This window comes from Arachis ipaensis, chromosome B7 (assembly GCF_059453495.1).
Source record: "Arachis ipaensis isolate K30076 ecotype BB chromosome B7, ASM5945349v1, whole genome shotgun sequence".
Classification (NCBI taxonomy): Eukaryota; Viridiplantae; Streptophyta; class Magnoliopsida; order Fabales; family Fabaceae; genus Arachis; species Arachis ipaensis.
Window position 1 is genome coordinate 132720304 of NC_142442.1, and position 24242 is coordinate 132744545.

General features: G+C 35.4%; 1 protein-coding gene and 1 pseudogene across 1 annotated transcript; one reads left to right on the forward strand and one right to left on the reverse strand.

Annotated features, from left to right (window-relative positions):
• LOC107607746 (TMV resistance protein N-like) lies at window positions 1–23035 on the reverse strand (annotated as a pseudogene).
• LOC148554189 (uncharacterized) lies at window positions 12583–14981 on the forward strand. The gene is made up of 4 exons (XM_088493363.1): window positions 12583–13058; window positions 13166–13604; window positions 14365–14732; window positions 14783–14981. Exons 1-4 carry the CDS (start codon window positions 12583–12585, stop codon window positions 14979–14981), a joined length of 1482 nt encoding a protein of 493 aa, XP_088349489.1.
• Window positions 23036–24242: the final 1207 nt, after the last annotated feature.

The following is a 24242-nucleotide window of genomic DNA, read 5'->3' on the forward strand; positions in this document are numbered from 1 at the left end:
TTAGTTCTCCACCCTTATTTTCCCGTAAGGTGTCTTCTCGAAGCGAGGTTCGGACTCTACCGATCCAAACATATTTGTTCCTGATGCTCTCATCATTTCATATATCAACAATTCAAACCCTCCCCATTGTGACATCCCTCTTATCTCCGCATTTTCTTTTCCTCTGATAAGCATGAATTCCGATGTATATTCTTCAGAAATGAGATCATCAGCATCGTCAGTTAAGATAATACATGCCTTCATCTTCCCATATGACGTATTGAAGCGCATAGCATATTCCTCTATCTAGCTTAATAATTCTTCCAACACAGTATCATTATTTTCTTCTTCTGACGATTCCCCTTGGCCCGTGCATTTCAAGAGAACAGCGGTTGCCTTCTCTTTTATCGTTGTACTGCCGGGATTCCAAAATCCCCACGCTAGTTGGGTTGTCTTCCTCAAAATTGCTTTGGCGGTTATCTCTTCATGCTTTATGTGCAGTCTTCCCCAATAACGACGGGACGGAGGTTTTCCAGAACGCTGTTGCTCTAAAACGATTGCCATATCAATATCCATCCTCTCTTGGCCCTTTTCCTTCAACAATTCCATGCGTGCCCTCATCATTTCTTCTACAAATCGCCATGCTTCTCGTATTTCATTAGAGTATGCATCAGCAATATCTCTAGGCACATCATCCTTTATCAGGTTCATCACCCTCGAAACATTCCAATTAGATTCTTCATGTTCCTGCTTTAAGCTTGCACCATAGGCCGAAGATTCCGGCATTGTTGTTTCAGCCTTACCAGTCCTCAACGATCTCAGCAATGCCGATGTAAAAGAGGGAACTTCTGTTAACTCTACAAGAGGCAAATAGTCACCAAGTAATTCTCTTGGATTCAAATTTTCTGCCACTTGTCTCATTATACTTTCCTGGGGTTCATGCGGACTTCTTTTTGGAACCAAGTCGGATAACGGAGATTTGGGATTGGGATTCTTGAATTGAATATCAACCGAGTTAGTGTCTTGCTTATACACATACACACCCCAATGGCTGAGAGTTAAGGGTGATTCACATTGAACCTGAATGGCTTTCCAACCATCGTCTCCAACTCCAAGATACGCATCAAGACCATGCCACTCTTCGTTACTGAACAAAGCACGTAGATCAAAAAGTAGTACATGATCTTCCCCAACACTGAAATATTTGGAATCCTTTGGAAATATTTGTTTGCCACCTATGAACAAGTGAAGGCGAACAATGGCGGAGATGGATGAACCAATTTGAGGGAAGAAACCCAGGATGTCAGTCCTTGTCTCAGCAACACTGTTGCTCACAGTGGATCTCCCAAACATGAATGCTAAAGCAACAACAGGGAACTTTCCGCGAGCCCAAAACAGAGGAATACCTTCACTGGAATCGCAGTCAAACAAATTGGGAATATCCTTTTTTGGCATCACAATTTGAATTCTTTCGGTCTCTAGCAAAACCTGTGATATCAAAACACAAATATACCAACATTTACACGTAAAATATAACCCGTAATCAGTCTAAAAGGAACTGCACATTGAAAAATCAATCTGAAAAGGTTATGGGGAGTGGAAAGATACCTTAGATCACAGTTCAGTTGAGGACCCTGAAGTTAAGGATAAGCAATATCTTGCATCTACTTTTTGAATGCTTGATGGCAGTTCTGAAATTGTCTTAAGATTCTTACAATAACTCATATCAAGACATTTTATGTGCAAAGATCGTTCGATGCAATTTGGGAGGGATACAAAATCTTTGTGTGATACATTGACGTCTTCCAACTTTTGAAGAACCTGAATAGTTGGATGAAGATCTTCATCTGATAGATTGGCACCAGTGAAGTTCAGTCTCTTTATATTTGGGCAGTCATCTAATGTGGAATGGCTCTCTTTGAACCTCTTAAATGATCTTCTAAGATGATAACATCCCTCAACGGTTAATGTGAAAAGTTTCGGCAACTTGAAGAAGCTACTTGTTAGATCTTTGAGTCCTCTGCATATTGAAATGTCTATATGCTCAAGCCCTATAAGATTACCAATGGAATCTGGGAACTCTTTGATAGCAGTATTTGCCAAGTAAATCTTTAATGGCTTATCCATCTTTTGCATGACATCTGGGAAGTTCTGAAGTTTCTTACAAAAGTAAAATGAAAGCACTTCGAGAGATGGCAAATACATTCTTGGCACAAAACTACGAAGCACCCTGCATTCTGAGGCACTTAAGTACACAAGATTTGGCAGAAACCCAACAGATTCATCAAACTTTACCAACTTATGGCATCTGTCTAGTGTGAAGACTTTCAAGCTTTTTGCTCCAGACACATTGGGAATTAGTGTAATGGACTGACATTGGGAGAGATTGATAAATGTCAAATCCTCAAATATCTGCAATGAAAGATGAATAAATTGATCATCATCATGTTCAATAATACCAAGTTTTATTCAATGCTTGCTTTAACAAAGAATTCAAAAAAGACCCGCTTTTATGAGGTGTGTAAATTAGAAAGGTGTGTACCTGAAATGACTTTTCCAATTTAAGAGTACTGTGAGGTAGCTTGAGGTCAACAATTTTGTTGGGATGAAAATCAAGTGGGAATGACTCTGATGGATACCCTTTCCACTCCAATAGTCGCAAACTATTTGGAAGACGACTTGGAGCTGTTGAAAATATTGTATTCCGAACAATTAGAATCCTAAGGTTTTCCATCTTGTCAAAGGCAGTAGTAATCCAATGATCTACTTCTTCATGGGTAGCAGGGTGAAGCATTATTCCTTCAATTGAACTACTTCCCTATAAAACACATGCAGAGAATTAGCAACAATTACTCAAGTATTATAATATCTGTAGGTGTAAAAAATACGGTAACTGACAGGGGGTTGATTGAATTTCTTACTGTGTCATCTTTGAGAACCTGAAGAATGTCTTTATGAGACCATAATCTATTACGTTCACCAGGGTTTGTTGGCGAGTCACTCATTACAATCTCCTTGCCCATGTCTTGCACTAGATTATGCATTTCCAAGCAGCCATTTTGATTTACAGTGATTGTTGTGGTTATGGTATGAGAAGATGACAAAATCTTATATTTGTGTTATGGTTTCAAGGCACGATTAAATCTCTTTCTTTAGAGAGATATTTGTCCCCACACTTAGTTGCTATAGGGTTGATGACAATACTCTCCCAGGATACAATGAAACCAATGAATTTCTTAGTTAGCAATAATAAGAAATTCTTAACTCTCTTGAACAAAGAAAACTCTCAATAGTTAAAATCACATGTACACTTAGTACTTGTTATTTTCCCTTTTGTTACACACACCATTAAATAGTGGGTAATTCATATATATATATATGCTGTATGTATTAGAATTAAAAGTCACGTAAATCAAGAGTCACGTAGCTTTTGAACAGATGTAACCTTTGGTTATTGAATGGTTATATATATATATATATATATATATATATATATATATATATATATATATATATATATATATATATATATATATATATATATATATGCTGTATGTATTAGAATTAAAAGTCACGTAAATCAAGAGTCACGTAGCTTTTGAACAGATGTAACCTTTGGTTATTGAATGGTTACATAATGAAAAGATATGACTTTTTGATTATTTCTTGAATAGGTACAAAGTACCGTTAATACTTAACATACACTAACAAGCATTCATAAAATATATATATATGTAGGTACACAACCATTAGAGAAAGAGTTAAACCATAAACGGTAATTATTTAATTGTTTATATTTAATATTAATATATTAATTTGTAAATACTCTTCAATTCCCCACTATTTACAAAATTTAAATATTATACAAGTATATGCATAAAGAATGTATCACTAAAATTAAACATTCTTTTAGTGTAAATTTTAAAGTTCTAACGAAGTTATAGGTGTTTAATTGATTAAACATATACTCCATATGCTAGTACCAAAAATCACACACATTACTTACACCCTCCAAGTTCAAGAGTTTATAATTTTAAGCACTTATATGGCCTTGTGCTCATCCTGGTTTCATGAATATTTACGAGAATAAAACCTCTAAAATTCTCGATTAGAGCGACACCACTCCTATATTCATATAGGTGGAATCTTTTGATAAATAATATTATCATTCCATTAAGAGTTTTAACTCACCCTCCTAATTTATTGTAAATAGCACTAAATCCTATACCTTAGTGCTCCAATTGCTAAATAACTTGTTGTCACCCATTAAACCTTGAAACTAGTGGTCTACTAGAATAAGGTTGGGTTCCCATCATTTAGCAATAATAGGTTTTAATCTCATTTTAACAGTAGTCTCTTTGATTTTATCCCTTGACAAACCTTTAGTCAAAGGGTCTGCTAAATTTTCTTGAGATCTTACATAAGTGATGGTAATTACACCATCATCTATTAAATGCCTCACAAATTCATGTCTCAAACTTATATGTCTAGACTTTCCATTATAAACCTTATTATATGCTCGAGACATGGTTGATTCACTATCACAGAAGATTGAAATGGCTGTCGTCTGCTGTGGCCACAGCTTTATATCATATAACAAATTTCTTAACCATTTCGCTTCTTTACCTGCGGCTGATAAAGCTACAAACTCAGCCTCCATAGTAAAATGTGTAATACATGTTTGTTTCTTTGAGGTCCAACTTATTGCTCCACCACCTATGGTGAAAATCCATCCTGAAGTGGATTTGTTATCACTAAGATTTGTAATCCAACTTGCGTCGGAATAACCTTCTAAACCTGCGGGATAATCACTATAATGTAATCCCAAGTTTATGGTTTTCTTGAGATAACCAAGAACTCTTGTTATAACTTTCCAATGTTGATTGCTAGGCTTTCCTGTAAACCTTGATAATTTGTACACAGCAAATGCTATATCAGGTCTAGTACAATGCATTGCATACATTAAACTTCCTATAGCACTAGCATATTCTAATTGTGCTATAGGTTTTCCCATGTTTCCTTCTAATTTAAGATTAGGATCATACGGCGTATTGGATTCTTTAATTGTGAGATGATCAAACTTTTCCAATACCTTTTTAATATAATGAGATTAACTTAAAGTAAAGCCAACTTCATTCTTATGCACCTTTATGCCTAATATTGTATCAACTTCATTCAAATCATTCATCTTGAATTTAGAAGTTAGATACTCCTTCGTTATACGAATTCCTTCTAAATTTGTTCCGATGATTAACATATCATCAACATATAAACAAATAATTACTCCATAATCTTTAGTAAATTTTGAGTAAATACATTTATCCGCACTATTATGTGAGAAGCCATTTGATAACACCACTGAATCAAACTTCTCATGCCATTGTTTAGGCGCTTGTTTTAGACCATACAAAGACTTAATTAATTTGCAAACTTTCTTTTCATTTCCGGGTAGCACATAGCCTTCCGGTTGCTCCATATAAATTTCTTCATTAAGATCTCAATTTAGAAAAGCCGTTTTAACATTCATTTGATGTATATGAAGCTTATGTATGGATGCTAATGCTATAAGAGCCCTAATAGAAGTCATTCTTGCCACAGGTGCGTAGGTATCAAAATAGTCTAGACCTTCTTGTTGTCTAAACCCCTTGGCCACTAACCTTGCTTTAAAGGTTTGTAATGAACCATCAGTATTATACTTTTTTTTTAAATACCCACTTACATCCTATAGGCTTTGATCCTGGAGGCAAATCAACCAAGACCCAAGTATTGTTAGATAATATTGAGTCCATTTCATCATTTATTGCTTCTTTCCAAAAAGCAGAATCCCTTGAAGCCATAGCCTCTTTGAATGTTTGAGGATCACCCTCTATGTTCATAACAATAGGAATCTTGTTTGTTACAGAATTCCTAGTTCCTTCAACCAAAAAGGTGATAGCCTGAGAAGAAATAAAATCTGGACCCAAGTCCTTTTCTTTTCTTACTCTCAAGCTCTTCCTTGGTTCAATAAATTCTTTGTCGCTTAGACGTTTATTATTTTGATTATTTATTTCGTGTGAAATATTAGTATCATTTTGGGGATACTCTGAATTAGAAGTTGAATCATTGATAAATTTATTTTCAATAAATTCTACTTCTCTTGATTCAACAACTACATTAGACACTAAGTCTAATATTCTATATGCTTTAGAATTTTGAGCATATCCTATAAAAGTGCCTTTTATGGCTCTTGGCCCCAATTTGGTTCTCTTTTGATCAGGAACTCGATAAAAAGCCAAACACCCCCATACTTTAAGAAAATTTAAATTAGGTTTCTTTCCTTTCCAAATTTCATAAGGAGAAACCTTTCTATGTCTTGATGGTATCCTATTATGGATATGACATGATGTCAATAATGCTTCACCCCACAAATTGTAAGGCAATTTTGCATTTAGTAACATTGAATTAACCATATCCACTAAGGTACGGTTTTTTTTTCTTTCCGCCAAACCATTTTGTTGCGGAGTATATGGAGCGGAAGATTCATGCACAATACCATGTAATTCACAAAGTGATCAAATTCATTAGAAAAATATTCTCCACCTCGATCACTACGAAGAACTTTTATTTTCTTATCATGCATATTTTCTACTTCCATTTTATATTTCTTAAACATTTCAAAAGCTTCATCTTTATTTCTAAGCAAATACACATAAGTAAATCTAGAACAATCATCAATGAAGGTTATAAAGTATCTTTTTCCTCCTCTAGTAATATTGCCATTTAGCTCACAAATATCACTATGAATCAATTCTAATAAATGTGTATTTCTTTCAACCTTAGGAAAAGGTTTCTTAGTAATTTTAGATTGTATGCAAATATCACATTTCTTATTAAAGTCCTTGTTACTAAGATCAATATAGTTATTCTTTTGCATATATTAAATTGATTTGTAATTTAAGTGTGCTAATCTACTATGCCATAAATCACAAGAATCAACAACATACAAGGAAACATTCACTTTATTAATACTAAGTTTAAACATGCCTTCAGTATAATATCCTTTTCCTATGAATACATCATTCTTAAGCAAGATCACTTTATCGGATTCCATTACAACTTTGAATCCTTTCTTACACAAGAGACTAACAGAAACTAAATTTTTTTCTCAAATCTGGAACATGAATTACATTTATTAAACTTAATTTCTTTCCAGATGTAAAATTTAATTCCACACTTCCTTGACCACAAACTTTGGCTGAGTTGTCATTGCCCATCAAGACTTCTCTATTGTTCACTTCTTCATATGTTTTGAATTGGTTGCGATCATTGCAAACGTGAACAGTAGCCCCAGAATCTAACCACCACTCAAGTGATTTTCCTTGTATTGCTATGTTGACTTCTGTAACCATGCCAATATGCATGTTTTGTACTTTTTCTACAACCATAGCAATTAGATCCTTCTCTTCCACTAAGTTGGTCTTTGGTGCTTCCCTTTTCAGAAGTCTACATTCTTTGATATAATGTCCTTTCTTGTGACAATGATAACACTCTCTTTGTCTCTTCTTATCTTGCTTTGAATCTTTAGAGAACTTTCTTTTCTTCTTATTGGTGTTGTTTTCACCAATATGATTCACTTTAGAACTTTGAGAAAGATACACAGCATCACGTTTTCGAGTTTCCTCCTCTATACGTATATGCCTTAGTAATTTCTCAATTGTGAAGTCCTCACCAAGATGTAAAAGTTTCTTCCTATAACCATTCCAAGATGAAGGCAATTTTAAAATAATTGCTCCAACTTGTAATGATTCAGGGATCACCACTTGTAGATCACGAAGTCTACTTACAAGGATTTGTAATTCATGAATTTGATCCATGACAGGCATAGTATCATTCATAATAAATTCAAAATATTTCATCATAATAAACTTATCTGTTCCTTGTCGTTCGGTATTGTACTTTTCTTCTAAAGATTTTCAAATCTCTAATGGTGATTGAATTGACATGTAGAGATCATAGAGTCGGTCGGATAAAGTATTGAGAATATGACCTCGACATGCAAAAGTATCTTCATCACGTTTCTTTTTCAATTGAACAATCTTTTCTTTCTCTTCCGGTGTGGAATTTTCAGCGGCATCGGCAATTGGTGTAGTCTTTGAGTCAATCACATATGCAAGATTGAGAACTGAAAGAAGAAACATCATCTTGTCTTTCCAACGGTTGAAGTTCGTTCCATCAAAGCGATCTAATTTGACAAACTCTTGATTCATGACCTTGAACATAGTGTTTTGATCTTGTGCCATCTTCAAGAAATATCTCTCTAAAATTGTTGTGGTTATGGTATGAGAAGATGACAAAATCTTATATTTGTGTTATGGTTTCAAGGCACGATTAGATCGCTTTCTTTAAAGAGATATTTGTCCCCACACTTAGTTGCTATAGGGTTGATGACAATACTCTCCCAGGATACAATGAAACCAATGAATTTCTTAGTTAGCAATAATAAGAAATTCTTAACTCTCTTGAACAAAGAAAACTCTCAATAGTTAAAATCACATGTACACTTAGTACTTGTTATTTTCCCTTTTGTTACACACACCATTAAATAGTGGGTAATTCATATATATATGCTGTATGTATTAGAATCAAAAGTCACGTAAATCAAGAGTCACGTAGCTTTTGAACAGATGTAACCTTTGATTATTGAATGGTTACATAATGAAAAGATATGACTTTTTTATTATTTCTTGAATAGGTACAAAGTACCGTTAACACTTAACATACACTAACAAGCATTCATAAAATATATATATGTAGATACACAACCATTAGAAAAAGAGTTAAACCATAAACGGTAATTATTTAACCGTTTATATTTAATATTAATATATTAATTTGTAAATACTCTTCAGTGATGAGACATTTACTAATGAACACTCGAACAACTGGGTAGAAGTCGCAAGCTTTCAATACCCTTTTAACATACTCCCATTTCTCTCCTTTGAAGAAACAAGCAATGTCCAAGAAAGTTTTCTTGTCAAGTTCATACAAGCTATCGTAGCTTCTTTCAAGTACTCCTTGAATACTTGGATCAATTCTATACTTGTCCAATTCATCTTCCCAACTATCCACACTTGTAAAACCCCCTAAATGGGAGCCTATTACTTCTAAAGCAGTGGAAAGCCCTTTGCATAACTTATTGCATTTCTTGAAACATTTTTAAAGTTCTCTGCAGGCTCCTTGCTGTTGAAAGCATGCCAAGAAAAGAGTTCCAAGGAATCATCATCATTTAGCTCCTCCATCTTGTATTTCTTGGTGACAACATCACCCATCACATGCTTGTCTATCACATCAGTATCCCTTGTTGTTACAATGATTTTGCTGCCTGAACCAAACCAATCATGCCCTCCAGCCAGTGATTCTAGTTGCGTTATTGAATTAACATCATCAAGAACTAGAAGTACTCTTTTGTGGTGAAGCCTTCGTTTGATTTCAGATCCTCCCTTAAATTCACTTCCAAACTCAGTTATTGTCTCCTCACCCATGTCATCTAAAAGTGACTTTTGCAGACTTTCTAAACTTTCACGACTTTCAGATTTTTCTCTGACATTAGCAAGAAAGCATGAAGCTTCGAACTGCCGCTTGATCTTGTCGAATAGACATTTGGCCAATGTGGTTTTGCCTATTCCACCAGGTCCATAAATTCCCAACATGCAAACATTTTCATTAGATTCAATATCTAGCCGTGATTTTACTTCTTCACAGCGAGTATCCAATCCAACTACATGATCAGTTGGTTCAGGCAACGGTAATCTGCCGGCAGTGTCTCTAACAATAACCTTGATAAACTCCGGTTCTCAACATGATGTTTTTTCATACTTTATTTACTTATAGCAATGTTGCACCATATATACGATAAATTCTGCCCAATTTCCTCTCTGACAAGGATTTATCATCTTTTATAACATGTTTTATGATTATGGGAGAAATTTGATTGAATCATCATAGTTAATATTAGAAGTAGTGTCTAATTTGATTCCTAAAATTTTCAGTGCGCATCAATGTTTTTTGAAGAAAGGAGCTCAACACACCTAGGTGGAGCAACAAAAAATACAAAAAAAACTAATCAGAAAAACAAAAAAATAGAAACAAAAATCAATCCAAGATTATTCTATTAACAACCATTAGGATCAACTCTATTCCACTCGTAATAGTTCGTACGAGACCTATTAATAAATTAAATCTCTTTTGACCCCTTAAATTAAAAAATATAAATTCATATTCATCCTAAATTGCCATTTAAATTTTAAATTGTATTGATATATATTATTAAGTGTTAGTTTAGCATTCCAACTATATATTAACGGGAATAAAATTTGAATCTGGCCCAAATTAATGTCTAAAATTAATTTAGAATACTCTATTTTTAACCAAAAACTACAAGCGTAATTACAATTACAAGCCACCACCTGGATTGAGCGTCGTATCTATGAGTCTTAAGTGCTGCTATAGAGTATAGATATTATCAATATCTCAAAATATATTAATTATTAAACATAACATAGCTGATATTTTTATCAAATGATCTTCTCTACAACAAAATATGACCGAACTGAATTATGAGTTTCGTTTTTAAAAAATGAAAAAAAAACTACTAGCAATAATTAGTTAATATAATATTACTGATGAATTTTAAAGTATCAATAATGATAATCTGTTAAATTACACATGAAGTTTGTACTCTATTTATTATCCACAAAAATAATTTCCTTTAAAGTTTGTTCAGAACAAAAATTTAATCATAGTTGTGCTGTTTCATATATATATATATAGGATAAAAGATTAATTGACTTATATATATGTATATATATTCATTACCTACTTTTATTAAAATATTATAATTTAATTAATAATTATCATTTTAACTATTTTATTTAATTATTAAATAAAATAAATATATTTTTTTGGTGACTACATAAAATAAATATATAAAATAACAAAAATTACCCTTAGAGTTAGTAATAAGTAATAACAACAATTTTTTGGTAGATTAGTAACAACAATTATCAAATATATAAGCAATCCACAAAAAAAAAAAGAGTAAGTAATAAGTAAAATCTTAAACATGATACTTTTAATAGGAACTAGGTATGAAGATATATCTACAAGGTTTAAAAAAAAAGTACACTATAACTAATATCGCAATAAAATTATTTAAGAGAAAGTATAGAAAGTATAGGGAGTCAATGGAGTATATGTACAATGTGTACAATGGGATTTAGGGATGTTCAATTCAGTAGGATATCAGATGTGTTAAGTCTAAGTTGATTTTGAGTTTATAAATGATGACAAACATTCAATTTGGGTTGAAAAGCCCAATATGATTTAATGTGTGTTTTATTGTGGCAGGCCCATTAATTAGTTTTTCACAGCCCAAGGCTAGCATATACTTCAGCCATGTAAAAGAGCCAATGCTCCTCATAGCACCGTTCAGCAATTGAATGAATATGTTTTGCCAAATGTTATAAGGAGACAACTGTATCATGCAAGGACAGGTGTGGCTCTGTAAAAACAAGAAAGGACACTAGGACACCTACCACTCCAAGAAAAACAGTAAAGCAAATTTCAGAAATGGGAGAACAATACACAAACTTGCAAAGGAGCAGAGTTAGTGGTGCAACTCCTTGGACAACAAAGGAAATGGAGCAAAATGAAAAAGAAGAGCATGCCAAGGAAGAAAGAATAACAAAGGACAGCAGAGGTAGTGGTCGAGCTCCTCGGATAGCAGAGGTAGTGGAGCAGGATGAAGAAAGGACTGCATACCAGCAAGGACAGCTCCAACGAGCAGCTGGTACAAGGAAATGGAAGAGGCAAAAATGAAGGTAAGCTGAAGATATATAAGAAGCCTCAATCCATCACTTCAAAGCAAGAAAAAGAGAGCACACACTCAGAGCACCATCTTTAACACAGAGCTGGAATCTTTTTCTTCTACTCAAGCTTAATTTTTGATCTTTTTGTTATGGCTATCTTGTGTCATTTTCTGTTTTGAGAAAAGGCTAATCTTGTGAGGTTGAAAAGCCAATGAGTGAAAAGACAAGAGTGATGCAAAAGAGCCACTGATTTCTGATGTAATTTTAGTTTTTGAACTAGGATTAGTTCCCCTTACCAAGTTGGGTTAGCACTTGGGGAAATTGAATCTGTTTGATTCCCCTTCCAAGTTGGGACAGCATTATGAGAAGCTAAGCTTTGGTGATGAAAGCTTAGGGGGTAGATACTAGTTGAATTAGGGAGAAATTCAATAGTATTGGTGCATGTAATCAGTGAATGATTAGTGAAAATTCCACCATGGTTTGTGGTGGAAACTGGACGTAGGATTCATTGCACAAAGAATCCGAACCAGGATACATGTTGGTCTTCATCTTCTCTTCCCTACTCTTTACTTGTTCTGCGTATGAGATAATTTCAAATAATCTCCTGCAACTCGAGCTACTGATTAAACAGAGTTTGAAACTTTAAGTTTTAAGCCAACTTGATTCCACCCCCCTTCTCAAGTTCAACTAGAACCATCAATTGGTATCCAGAGCAAGGTCTCAAGGAGTTAAGCTTCACAGCTTAGAGCAAAGATCCATGGCCAACAACATGAGTCCTAACATCGTGGCTTTCACTCTCACTGAAGGGCAGTCTAATAATAGACCTCCCTACTTCAATGGCAGCAACTACTCTTACTGGAAAGAAAGAATGAGAATCTTCGTGCAGTCAATCGACTACAACATCTGGAAGATCATTCTCAACGGACCAGACCTTCCTACTAAACAGAACGCTGATGGAGAAGTTGTGGCAAAGGAAGACAGCGAATGGACAGATGAAGAAAAGAAGAAAGTTGAACTCAATGCCAAGGCAATCAACCTGATGCACTGCGCAATCAGTTTTGAAGAGTTCAGAAAAGTGTCAAGGTGCAAAACGGAGAAAGAAATATGGGACAAGCTCAGACTCACTCATGAAGGCACTAAGCAAGTGAAGGAAACCAGAATTGACATGCTGATGAAGGAGTATGAAATGTTTAGTATGAAGAAGGATGAGAGCATCGATCAAATGTTTGAAAGGTTCTCAATAATCATCAACAATCTGGACGCATGGGAAGGAACTACTCTGAAGAAACTCTAGTAAGAAAGATTCTGAGAAGTCTTACTAAGAAATGGGAAGTAAAAAGCACAGCCATTTTCGAAAGGAATGATTTGATCAAAATCACTTATGATGAGCTAAGAGGCAAGCTGCTGGCCTATGAAACCACTCACATGTCTCAAGATAAAGATGACAAAAAGAAAAGTATAGCATTAAAATCAAGAATGACAGCCCAAGGAGAAGAATCTGATGACAGTTTCTCAGATGAAGAAATGGTACTCTTTGCAAGAAAAATGAGAAGACTACTGAGATACAAAAGCAAAGGCAAAGGAAGCTCTTCATCCAAAGACGTCAAGAAAGATCAAGTCAAGTTCACATGCCATCACTGCAAGGAACCTGGTCACTTCAAGTCAGACTGCCCTCAACTTAAGAAAGGCGAAAAATTCAAGAAAGACAAAAAGAAGGTGATGATGGCAACATGGGAGGACTTGGAGAACGACACTAGCTCAGAGAACTCAGATCAAGAAGCTCAACTATGTCTGATGGCAGATCATAATGATGAAGATGAGGTAGATCTCTCTGACTTATCCATTGATGAACTACACTACATTATCAAAGACATTTCTGTAAACTCTAAGAAACTCTTGGATAAGTATGCTAAATGTAAGAAAGAAAATGAGGCATTGAGGACAGAAAATGATCTTCTTTTGAAAAAGGTTAAGGCTAATGAAATTGGTAATGAAAAGTTTTTAAAAGAAGAAAATAGTGCTTTACGAGCTGAATTAGAGAATTCAAACTCAAGCATGAAGTTACTGCTTCCACTGATTTGATTTCTGAAAACAAAAAGCTGAATGAACAAATAAAAAATTTGAATAAAGACTTAGCAAAGTTTGTTCAAGGTTCTCAAAATCTGAACAAACTGATTGCTTGTCAAAGGTTTGAGTCTGAAAAATCTGGACTTTGATTCAAAGAGGAAAATAAATCTGTTTTCAAATCAAACTTTCAAAAATCTGAATCCTCCTCTTCCAAGTTTTTCAAACCAAAAGAATTCAGCAAACCTTAGAAATCAGTGGGCAAGAATCATTGCTACAAGTGCAATAGAAATGGTCACAATCCTCCTCAATGTTTCATCTTTCTTAAGTCTTTTGGTAATGATAGTAAATTATATAAAGTTGTTCATGATTTTAATGCTCTTGGGCAACCAAGAAGATTTCACATCAAAGGATCCAAATGGATTTGGATACCTAAGGTTAGTTGAAGAACATGCAAGTTTGCCTTACATCCAAGAAGAAAATGGACATGTGGTATCTTGATAGTGGATGCTCAAGGCATATGACCGGAAGGGATACTTTCTTTATTAAACTCAACAAGTATGATGGAGGATTTGTCACTTTTGGAGATAATGGTAAAGGTAAAATAATTGCCATTGGTAAGGTTGGCAAAGATTTTTCAACTTGCATTGATAGTGTCTTTTTAGTTGATGGGTTAAAGCATAATCTATTGAGCATAAGTCAATTGTGTGACCTTGAATATGCTGTAACCTTTAGAAAATCTGATTGTAGAGTCATAAATGAGAAAACATGGGCTGTTTTATTTGTTGCCAAAAGAAGTGAAAATGTTTACGGTATCACTCTAGATGATCTAAAGTTCAAAATGTAACTTGTTTCTCTTCAATGGAATCTGAAAAATGGATGTGGCATAAGAGGTTAGGACATGCTAGCATGTTCCAAATCTCTAAGCATGTAAAGAGAGGCTTAGTTAGAGGTCTTCCTAATATAAAATTTGATAAGGACATCATTTGTGATGCTTGTCAAATGGGAAAACAAATAAAAACCTCTTTCAAACCCAAGGAAGATGTCTCTACTAAGAAACCATTGGAGTTGTTGCATCTTGATCTGTTTTGACCAACTAGGACTCAAAGTCTTGGAGGAAAGAGTTATGGCATGGTAATTGTGGATGACTATACTAGATTTGGCTGGGTGTTCTTTCCTGCTCATAAACATGAGGCCGTTTCTGTTTTTGATAAATTCAGCAAAAAGATTCAAAATGAAAAAGGTTTAAAAATTGTTTCAATTAGAAGTGATCATGGTAAAGAATTTGAAAATCAATACTTTGAATTTTTTTGTGATGAACAAGGCATATCAGATAACTTCTCTTGTCCAAGAACACCTCAATAAAATGGTGTTGTAGAAAGAAGAAATAGAAGTTTACAAGAAATGGCTAGAGCTATGTTATGTGAATATGAAATTTCCAAGTTCTTATGGGCTGAAGTTGTGAATACAGCCTGTTATGTTTTAAATAGAACCATCATTAGGAAGTTTTTGAAGAAAACCCCATATAAACTTTGGAAAGGGTATCCTCCCAATCTTAGTTATTTTCATGTGTTTGGATGCAAGTGTTTCATTCTGAATATCAAAGAAAATTTAGGAAAATTTGATCCTAAAACACATGAAGGCATTTTTCTGGGTTATTCCACAAATAGCAAGGCCTATAGAGTTTATAACAAGAACTCCAAAACTGTTGAGGAAACCATGCATGTCACATTCTGTGAGTCTAACAATGTTCCCAGTGTTTGAATTGATGATAGTCCAGGTTTTGAAGCTGAATTACCAAAGAACTCTGAACCAGTTCCACAAAATCCAAGTTCTCATGAAGTTGCACCTGTTAGCTGCGAAAATTCCAATTATGCAGGAGACAATTTGGAATTATCTCCTATCGCAGCTGAAAACACTGATGCAGAGGCCATTGTTAATCAAGAGGAACTTGAATCTTCAACTCAAATCAGAAGGCCCAGGGAATGGAAGTTTCTGAAAAATTATCCTGAGAAATTTATAATTGGTGATCCCTCCAAAAGCATTTCAACAAGGTCATCTTTGAAAAGAGCTGAATCCAACAACTTAGCTCTTTTATCAAAGATTGAACCTCAAAACATCCAAGAAGCTCTTGCTGATCCATCTTGGGTGTTAGTTATGGAGGAGGAATTGCAGCAATTTGAGAAAAATCAAGTCTGGTCATTGGTGCCTCGCCCAAACGGAAAGAAAGTCACTGGCACTAAATGAATTTTCAGAAACAAACTGGGTGAAGATGGATCCATAGTCCGAAATAAAGCTAGATTGGTTGCTCAAGGATATGATCAAGAGGAAGGGATTGATTTCGATGAATCCTTTGTACCTATAGCCCGAATGGAAGCCATCAGATTGCTCCTTGCATATGCTGCTCATTGCGGCTTCAAGCTATTTCAAATGGACGTAAAGTGTGCTTTCCTCAATGGCATAATAGATAGAGAGGTCTATGTGGCTCAACCACCTGGGTTTGAAAACAAATCGTTTCCTAACCATGTTTTCAAACTAGCTAAAGCCTTATATGGTTTAAGACAAGCTCCTAGAGCTTGGTATGAGAGGCTTAGCTCATTTTTATTGAAAAAAACAACTTTCAAAGAGGAGCCGCTGACACCACTTTATTTATTAGGAACTGTCATGATCATTTTATTCTTGTGGAAGTTTATGTTGATGATATTATATTTGGTTCGGCTAATGAGGATTTGTGTGCAGATTTTGCTAAGCTTATGACCAATGAATTTGATATGAGCATGATGGGAGAGCTCAACTTCTTTCTAGGCTTGCAAATAAAACAAACTGCTGAAGGCATATTCATCCATCAAGAAAAATATGCTAAGGAACTTGTCAAGAAATTTGGGCTGGACTGTGCTAAGCCAATGGGAACCCCCATGCATCCTAATATCAAGCTTGATAAGGATGAACATGGTAGAGATGTTGATAAGACACGCTATAGAGGGATGATTGGATCTTTGATGTATCTAACCTCCTCAAAGCCTGATATCATCCAAAGTGTTGGAGTTTGCTCAAGGTTTCAATCAAAGCCTAAGGAGTCCCATCTCTCAGCTGTCAAGAGGATCATCCGATATGTGCTTGGTACCACTGATTATGGCTTATGGTTTCCTAAGACTGATTCATTTCAATTAGTAGGTTTCTGTGATGCAGATTTTGTTGGGACAGGATTGATAGAAGAAGCACAAGTGGCATGTGCTGCTTTCTTGGAAAATCTCTCATTGTTTGGTCTAGTAAGAAACAGGCTATAGTGGCACTTTCAACAGCCGAAGCTGAGTATATTGCAGCCTCCTCTTGTTGTTCTCAATTATTATGGCTGAAAACTCAACTAGCTGACTATAAACTGAATGTCTCTAATATTCCATTATTTTGTGATAACATGAGTGCTATTAATATTTCGAAAAACCCTGTTTTGCACTCAAGAACAAAGCACATTGAAGTTCGATTTCATTCTATAAGAAAACATGTGCAAAATAGAAATTTAGATATTCACTTTGTTAACTCTGAAGGTCAGCTAGCAGATATTTTCACCAAACTATTGATAGAGGAGAGGTTCTGCAAGTTACGAACTAAACTGGGAATTCTTGCTTCATCATTGTTTTCTTAATGATTCTGATCATGAGATCTTTTATGTTTTGTCTCATAAATCGCGGTGAGATTTTTTTGGCAGATGATGAGTAAACTTCATTAAGTCACTATGAAGCTACTGGATTCAAATCTGACCATAATGAATGATGGACCTCAAGGTGCTGGAGCAGTTCACGATAAATGGGCTTTCTTTACTGAATCCATTGGGCCCATTTCATTGTTGCTTTTTCATTTTTTGGCAGTAAGTATTTCACTCATTTTGGGCCTCATTTAAATTTATTTTCAAATTCATTTTTGTTTTCTTTTGTTCCTTTTATTTTAAACGTACGAGGGTTACAGCTGTAACTTTTAATACTTTTTCAAATATTGTATTTTTATCCTCTTTCCAAGGCTCAACCTTTCCACTCCTCCAGGCTTATATTAACTCCCCACTACATGCATCCATTCACACTGCTCTCTCCACTCTTTCATCTTCTCCAAACCAGTGCTCTATAACTATGGCACGAAAGAAAAGAGCTGCCCGCAGAGGCTCCCATAGTGGCACCCACCGTTCTGATCACACACACTCTTCTCCCTCACAATCACCTATTCATTCTTCACCTCCATCACCACCAAACCCTTCTCCTGACATGGCTCACACTAAGACCACTGCTCGCTGCCCTGGCATTGCTCCTTGCCCTTTTCCTCCTCCTCCGCCAAATACCTCTCAGCCTAGTTCATCCAAACCTAGTTCCTCCAGAGAAAAGAGGCCTCTTCACGAAGACGAAGAGAATCCCCCCACTCAGACTCGTCATACTCGCGGTACAGTCATTGACTTTCATCTTCGTCCTGTTGCTGAACCTAGACTCTCCAATCCTATTGATTACAAGTCCTTTTATGCTGATTTTCCTTATGAGTCTTATGATCGTCGCCGTTTTCAATCTCTCATGAGCTACCTGTTTTTCTGCAAAGATGTTTACAAGCGTACTCTCTGTCCCTCTAAGCTTGTCAATCTAGACAAACTCCATAGGAAAGGTTTGAACTTTACCCCATTGTTTGCATGTCAAGGTTGGACACCCATCCTGTCCATCAAAGAGAAAATTTACGCTGATTTGGTAAAACAGTTCTATAGCAACATGTCCTACAAAGAAGGGAGAATCGCTTCTTTTGTTAAAGGCAAAGTGATCATTCTTGACAAATATCACCTAGGCAAAGCCTTAGACCGAGGACCTGATGTCTACACCTCTGGTAAGTGGGACGAAACGCTCAATGTCTCTTACTTTGATGCCCTAAGCACTGTCTGCATCAATATCCCTCTCCTTGAAGGTAACACTCCTACTCATAAGTCTCTTGGTCCAGTCCGTGCCCAGCTGCATCGGATTGTAAATCACATCATTTTACCTCAGAGCAGCTCTTTTCAACGTGTCTCATTTTGTGACACACTGGTTTTGTATGCACTGCTTTCAAAAATTTCCATTTCTTTTGCTTACTTGCTTGTGAGACATATGTATGCTTGTGTTAGTACCAAAAATGCGTTACCCTATGGCATGCTTCTTACAAAAATTTTTCAATATTACAATGTTAATTTTGGGGCTGAAATTGCAAAAGATTGTAACTCATATATCAAAGGGGGTGGTGCAGTAAAGAAAACAGCTCCCAGGCATCACCGAACTGATGACAGCACTGATGTTTTCTCTGTTGATGAGGATCCTCTGATTCTCCCTTCCACCTCCACTACGATCAAGGTCATGACCCGCATTCTGAAGAATGTGCTTGAAGAATTCATCAATCTGATAGACCTTCTTCTCACTCATGGTGCCGAGCGCAAAAGGAACCATGTTTTGGAGGAAAATGCTCTCAAGAAGACCAAGGGAAGGATTCGGATTCTGAGGGACTTTGTGGAGGATGTCGACATTGGCCTCACCACTTCTGACAATGAAGGGGAGGATGATGGAACCTCCGATGAATCCAACTCTGATGCCTAGCTCATTTTATCTCATCTGTGATTATGACTTAGTTTACTTTTGGACTTGTTTATTTTTTTGGATGACTGTAAAGACCTTAATTACTCTGCTACTTATACTCTATGCACCAGCCACTAACAAATTTTGTGCAGGTTTTTCCTTTCCTCCCTTGATGACAAAAGGGGGAGAAAAGAAAGGGAATTTTAGCTTTGGCTTAAGGGTTAATAGTGATAGTTAAGAACAATGATGCTTTGTGGTGCTATAATTAAGTTAATTTGTCCTGTGATGCGATCATGCCTAGTGTTAGTTGCTTTGTGTCATTATTACTGTGATATATTGCTTGAAAATATTAGTCTTGGCCATTTTTAAGCTTTGTCTAGGTAAAGATGTAAGCCATGATCAAGGGGGAGCAATGCTAACATTGAGGGGGAGCAACTCGCAATCCAAATATCATCAAAGGGAAGTGTTCTTAACTCTTTCAAATTAGTCTTTAATTTCCCTATTTTATCATGTTTGTCATCAAGGGGGAGATTGTTAAGTCTAAGTTTATTTTGGGTTTATAAATGATGACAAACATTCAATTTGGGTTGAAAAGCCTAATATGGTTTAATGTGCGTTTCATTGTGGCAGGCCCATTAATTAGTTTTTCACAGCCCAAGGCTAGCATATACTTCAGCCATGTAAAAGAGTCAATGCTCCTGCGGATACAAAAAAAATTACATTAACCAAATTTGCCCGATGTAGAGGCAATCAAGAACGTTGCATAAGTAAATATATAACCTATAGAAAAGTGGGCTAATCCAACCAATCTGCTTGCACAATGGAAAGAGCCACTGGTTTATCTCTCCAGCGAATCAAATTAGCCAAAGGTGTGCGTTCATGAGCCCATGCTAAAGTTTCAATCAATTCCTGCCAATATCCGCGCCAGGAGATTAAGAACATAAATCCAGTAGCCCAAACAAGATGTCCAAATAAGAACATCCATGCCCAGATAGCACCGTTCAGCAATTGAATGAATATGTTTTGCCAAATGTTATAAGGAGACAGCTGTATCATGCAAGGACAGGTGTGGCTCTGTAAAAGCAAGAAAGGACACTAGGACACCCACCACTCCAAGGACAACAGTAAAGCAAATTTCAAAAATGGGAGAACAATACACAAACTTGCAAAGGAGCAGAGGTAGTAGTGCAACTCTTTGGACAGCAAAGGAAATGGAGCAAAATGAAAAAGAAGAGCATGCCAAGGAAGAAAGAATAACAAAGGACAACAGAGGTAGTAGTCGAGCACCTTGGATAGCAGAGGTAGTGGAGCAGGATGAAGAAAGGACTGCATGCCAGCAGGGACAACTCCAACGAGCAGCTGGTACAAGGAAATGGAAGAGGCAAAAATGAAAGCAAGCTGAAGATATATAAGAAGCCTCAATCCATTACTTCAAAGCAAGAAAAAGAGAGCACACACTCAGAGCACCATCTCTAACACAGAGCTGGAATCTTTTTCTTCTACTCAAGCTTAATTTCTGATCTTTTTGTTATGGCTATCTTGTGTCATTTTCTGTTTTGAGAAAAGGCTAATCTTGTGAGGTTGAAAAGCCAATGAGTGAAAAGGCAAGAGTGATGCAAAAAAGTCACTGATTTCTGATGTAATTTTGGTTTTTGAACTAGGATTAGTTTTCCTTACCAAGTTGGGTTAGCACTTGGGGAGATTGAATCTGTTTGATTCCCCTTCCAAGTTGGGACAGCACTATGGGAAGCTAAGCTTTGGTGATGAAAGCTTAGGGGGTAGATACTAGTTGAATTAGGGAGAAATTCAATAGTATTGGTGCATGTAATCCGTGAATGATTAGTGAAAATTCCACCATGGTTTGTGGTGGAGACTGGACGTAGGATTCATTGCACAAAGAATCCGAACCAGGATACATGCTGGTCTTCATCTTCTCTTCCCTACTCTTTACTTGTTCTGCGTATGAGATAATTTCAAATAATCTCCTGCAACTCGAGCTACTGATTAAACAAAGTTTGAAACTTTAAGTTTTAAGCCAACTTGATTCAACCCCCCTTCTCAAGTTCAACTAGAACCATCAAGATGTTTATTATCCTGGTATTCGGATGGTTATTCTGGATAATATGGGTGTATTGTATTTGAGAAATTAGTAGTATTTTACTCTGGATGTTCATTTTTTAACTCATATTGAGCCAAATAAACAGCTCATTGTACACATTGTACAGATACTCCATTAGCTTTCTAGCGAAAAACGTAATTAAATGTTAGTAAATATTCAAATTCATTTGGTGTTAAGACAGTGATATACTAATATATATAAAATTTTCGGTCTTGAAAACAAATTTGTTTTTTTTTTTTGTATATTTTCAAAAATAAAAACAAATATATTTGTCTGTCTACTATTTTTCTTCCATACAAAATTCAATTGAAATCTTAAGATCATTGGTGGTTTTCAATCTCGTAGTGTATATAAACTACTAAAATAGTACTAAAAAAATTAATATCGCAGATAAAAAATAATCTTAGAAAATATAAATAATAAATAAGTTTTTGAAAAATTAAAAAATGTGATAAAAATAATTATATATTAAATATTTATTTTTAAAAAAATTTAAATATTAAATTTTAATGTAATTTTTTGTAAATATTTTAGAAGAATAAAAATATTTTATTTTTAAAATTTGGTAATTTTATATTAAGTGAATTTTATTAAGAAAATTTTTACGGTAAATGACCAAGTTCTTTTAAAAAAGAAAAGATTTTAGAGATCAAATTTTACTTTAATTATTTGTTTGCACCTTTTAAATAATTATTCAAATATCGTTACCAAAATTTGGATCAAAACTAATAAGTCATTTGTTACATATAAAATTTTTTAAATTAAGACTTATTTGTTGTTTGTATTTTTAAAATTTATTTTTGTTAGCGGTATAAACTTTCGAATAACATTTTAATAGTTTAAGAATAATAATTATTTTGGTTCTTAAAAAATCAATTATCACTTTATATTATATTTTTTTATATTATAATTAATAAATTGAAAGTTAAAACTAATATGCAATAATTTAACTTATAGAGCAAATAAATTTCTGCACTTATTTTAAAGAAAAAATGAATGTAATGAACTTACATGTCCTCCGTGCAGTGCACCCATCCTAGCTTTTGTACTTTGGACAAAGCTAATCGCCATGCTTTGACCTTCTCAGGGTCTTCCCTCCTCTCATGTTTAGCCATGGCTGTCTCATAGGAACCCTTCTGATCCCATACATCTGAAGGATTCACTCTGTAAATAATTGGTAAAACCTGCTTCCCTTGCTTTTCGTGACAGTCAATGATCTTGACTAGCTCACGAAGGCACCATGTCGAAGATGCGTAGTTCTCACAAAGCACCACTATTGCTATTTCGCTATTTTCGATTGCCTTCATAATAAGAATAGGTTCCAGTTCATCCCCTACCCTCAGATTTTCATTATCTCTGAACGTGTCGATTCCATTTTGCCGCAAAGCACCATACAGATGATCCGTGAATCGGTAGTGCGTCCCTCCTCTAAAACTCAGGAATACATCATTTGCCGCCATCACAATTTCACACTAGTTTGGTACTGAGTTTGAGGAAGCTAACGTTATTAGGTTTTGCAATGGCAAAGCAAATGTTTGCAAGTATACTTGGTATTGGAATGAAACTTCGTACTACATACAATACCACCGGGTCTTCCAACAATTATTTAAAAAGACTTAACTAGGAAATAAAAGTCACCGGTTATTCATTGTTCTTCTTTTCTTATTAATAATTCGTAGTATATCACATGACACTTTTCAGACAGCTAAACCTATAGACTAGTTTAATAATAATCCACCAACCACCATCCCTGCTAGTGGAACAAAACAATACAGAAAAAATTTCAAGTGTGCCGATACAGTTTAATTTTGAGTGATTTTTAACCGTTAATTTTAATTGGTTAAAAATCACTGATGTATAAATATACTTCAAAGCTATATATATATATAACCACTGTCTTTATAAAATGACAATTATGTCTTTTGAAAATATTCTTCAATTAAATTATATTAGGTTCATTGGATGGAGCGGGTGTTTTTACTTCGGGGAATAATATGACAAATAAGTTTATGGAAAATTTTGTAAAAGACTTGTAAACAACATAAAAAACAACGACCTAAAGACTTGAAAGTTGAAACCTGTTCATACCCTGACCCAATGCTAAGGCCCAGGTTTAAACGAAAGATCCAATCCAAAGGATTGAGCCTCACCCAACACCGACCTTCATCCTACGAAGTCGGTTCTCGCTACAACTTGCTCTAAAGAAGTCGGGAATGGCGATTAGCTGGCAGATAAACACTCATTCAAATGGGTAACTGCCCCTAAAATCTCTCAACCCACTTCCTGGAGCCATATCTCAACTTCCCTAAGATAAAGGGACGGTTATCCACCTTAAAAGATGGAACTACTTCAACGGTGGTTATTGGCTCACCACTATAAGTACCCTGACACCCCTCAGGTATTTCTAAGCCCAATACTCTCGAGACTTGCTCACACCCTTGCTGACTTAGGCATCCCTGTGCCTTCTGCCAAAGTGTCAACTTCTACAGTTCCTCTAGTTGAGGTCGGTCATTCCGTTTCTAATCCGGACTGTCAGATCCTGAATCGGGATGATGGTACCGTGGATGCTGTGCCTATTCAGACTCGCCCTCCTTCTTCCCGTACTGATGCTGCCGAGAAGGCTCCCGATCTTAGCTGATTTTTCTTGGATGTTTGTGCAGATAGCTC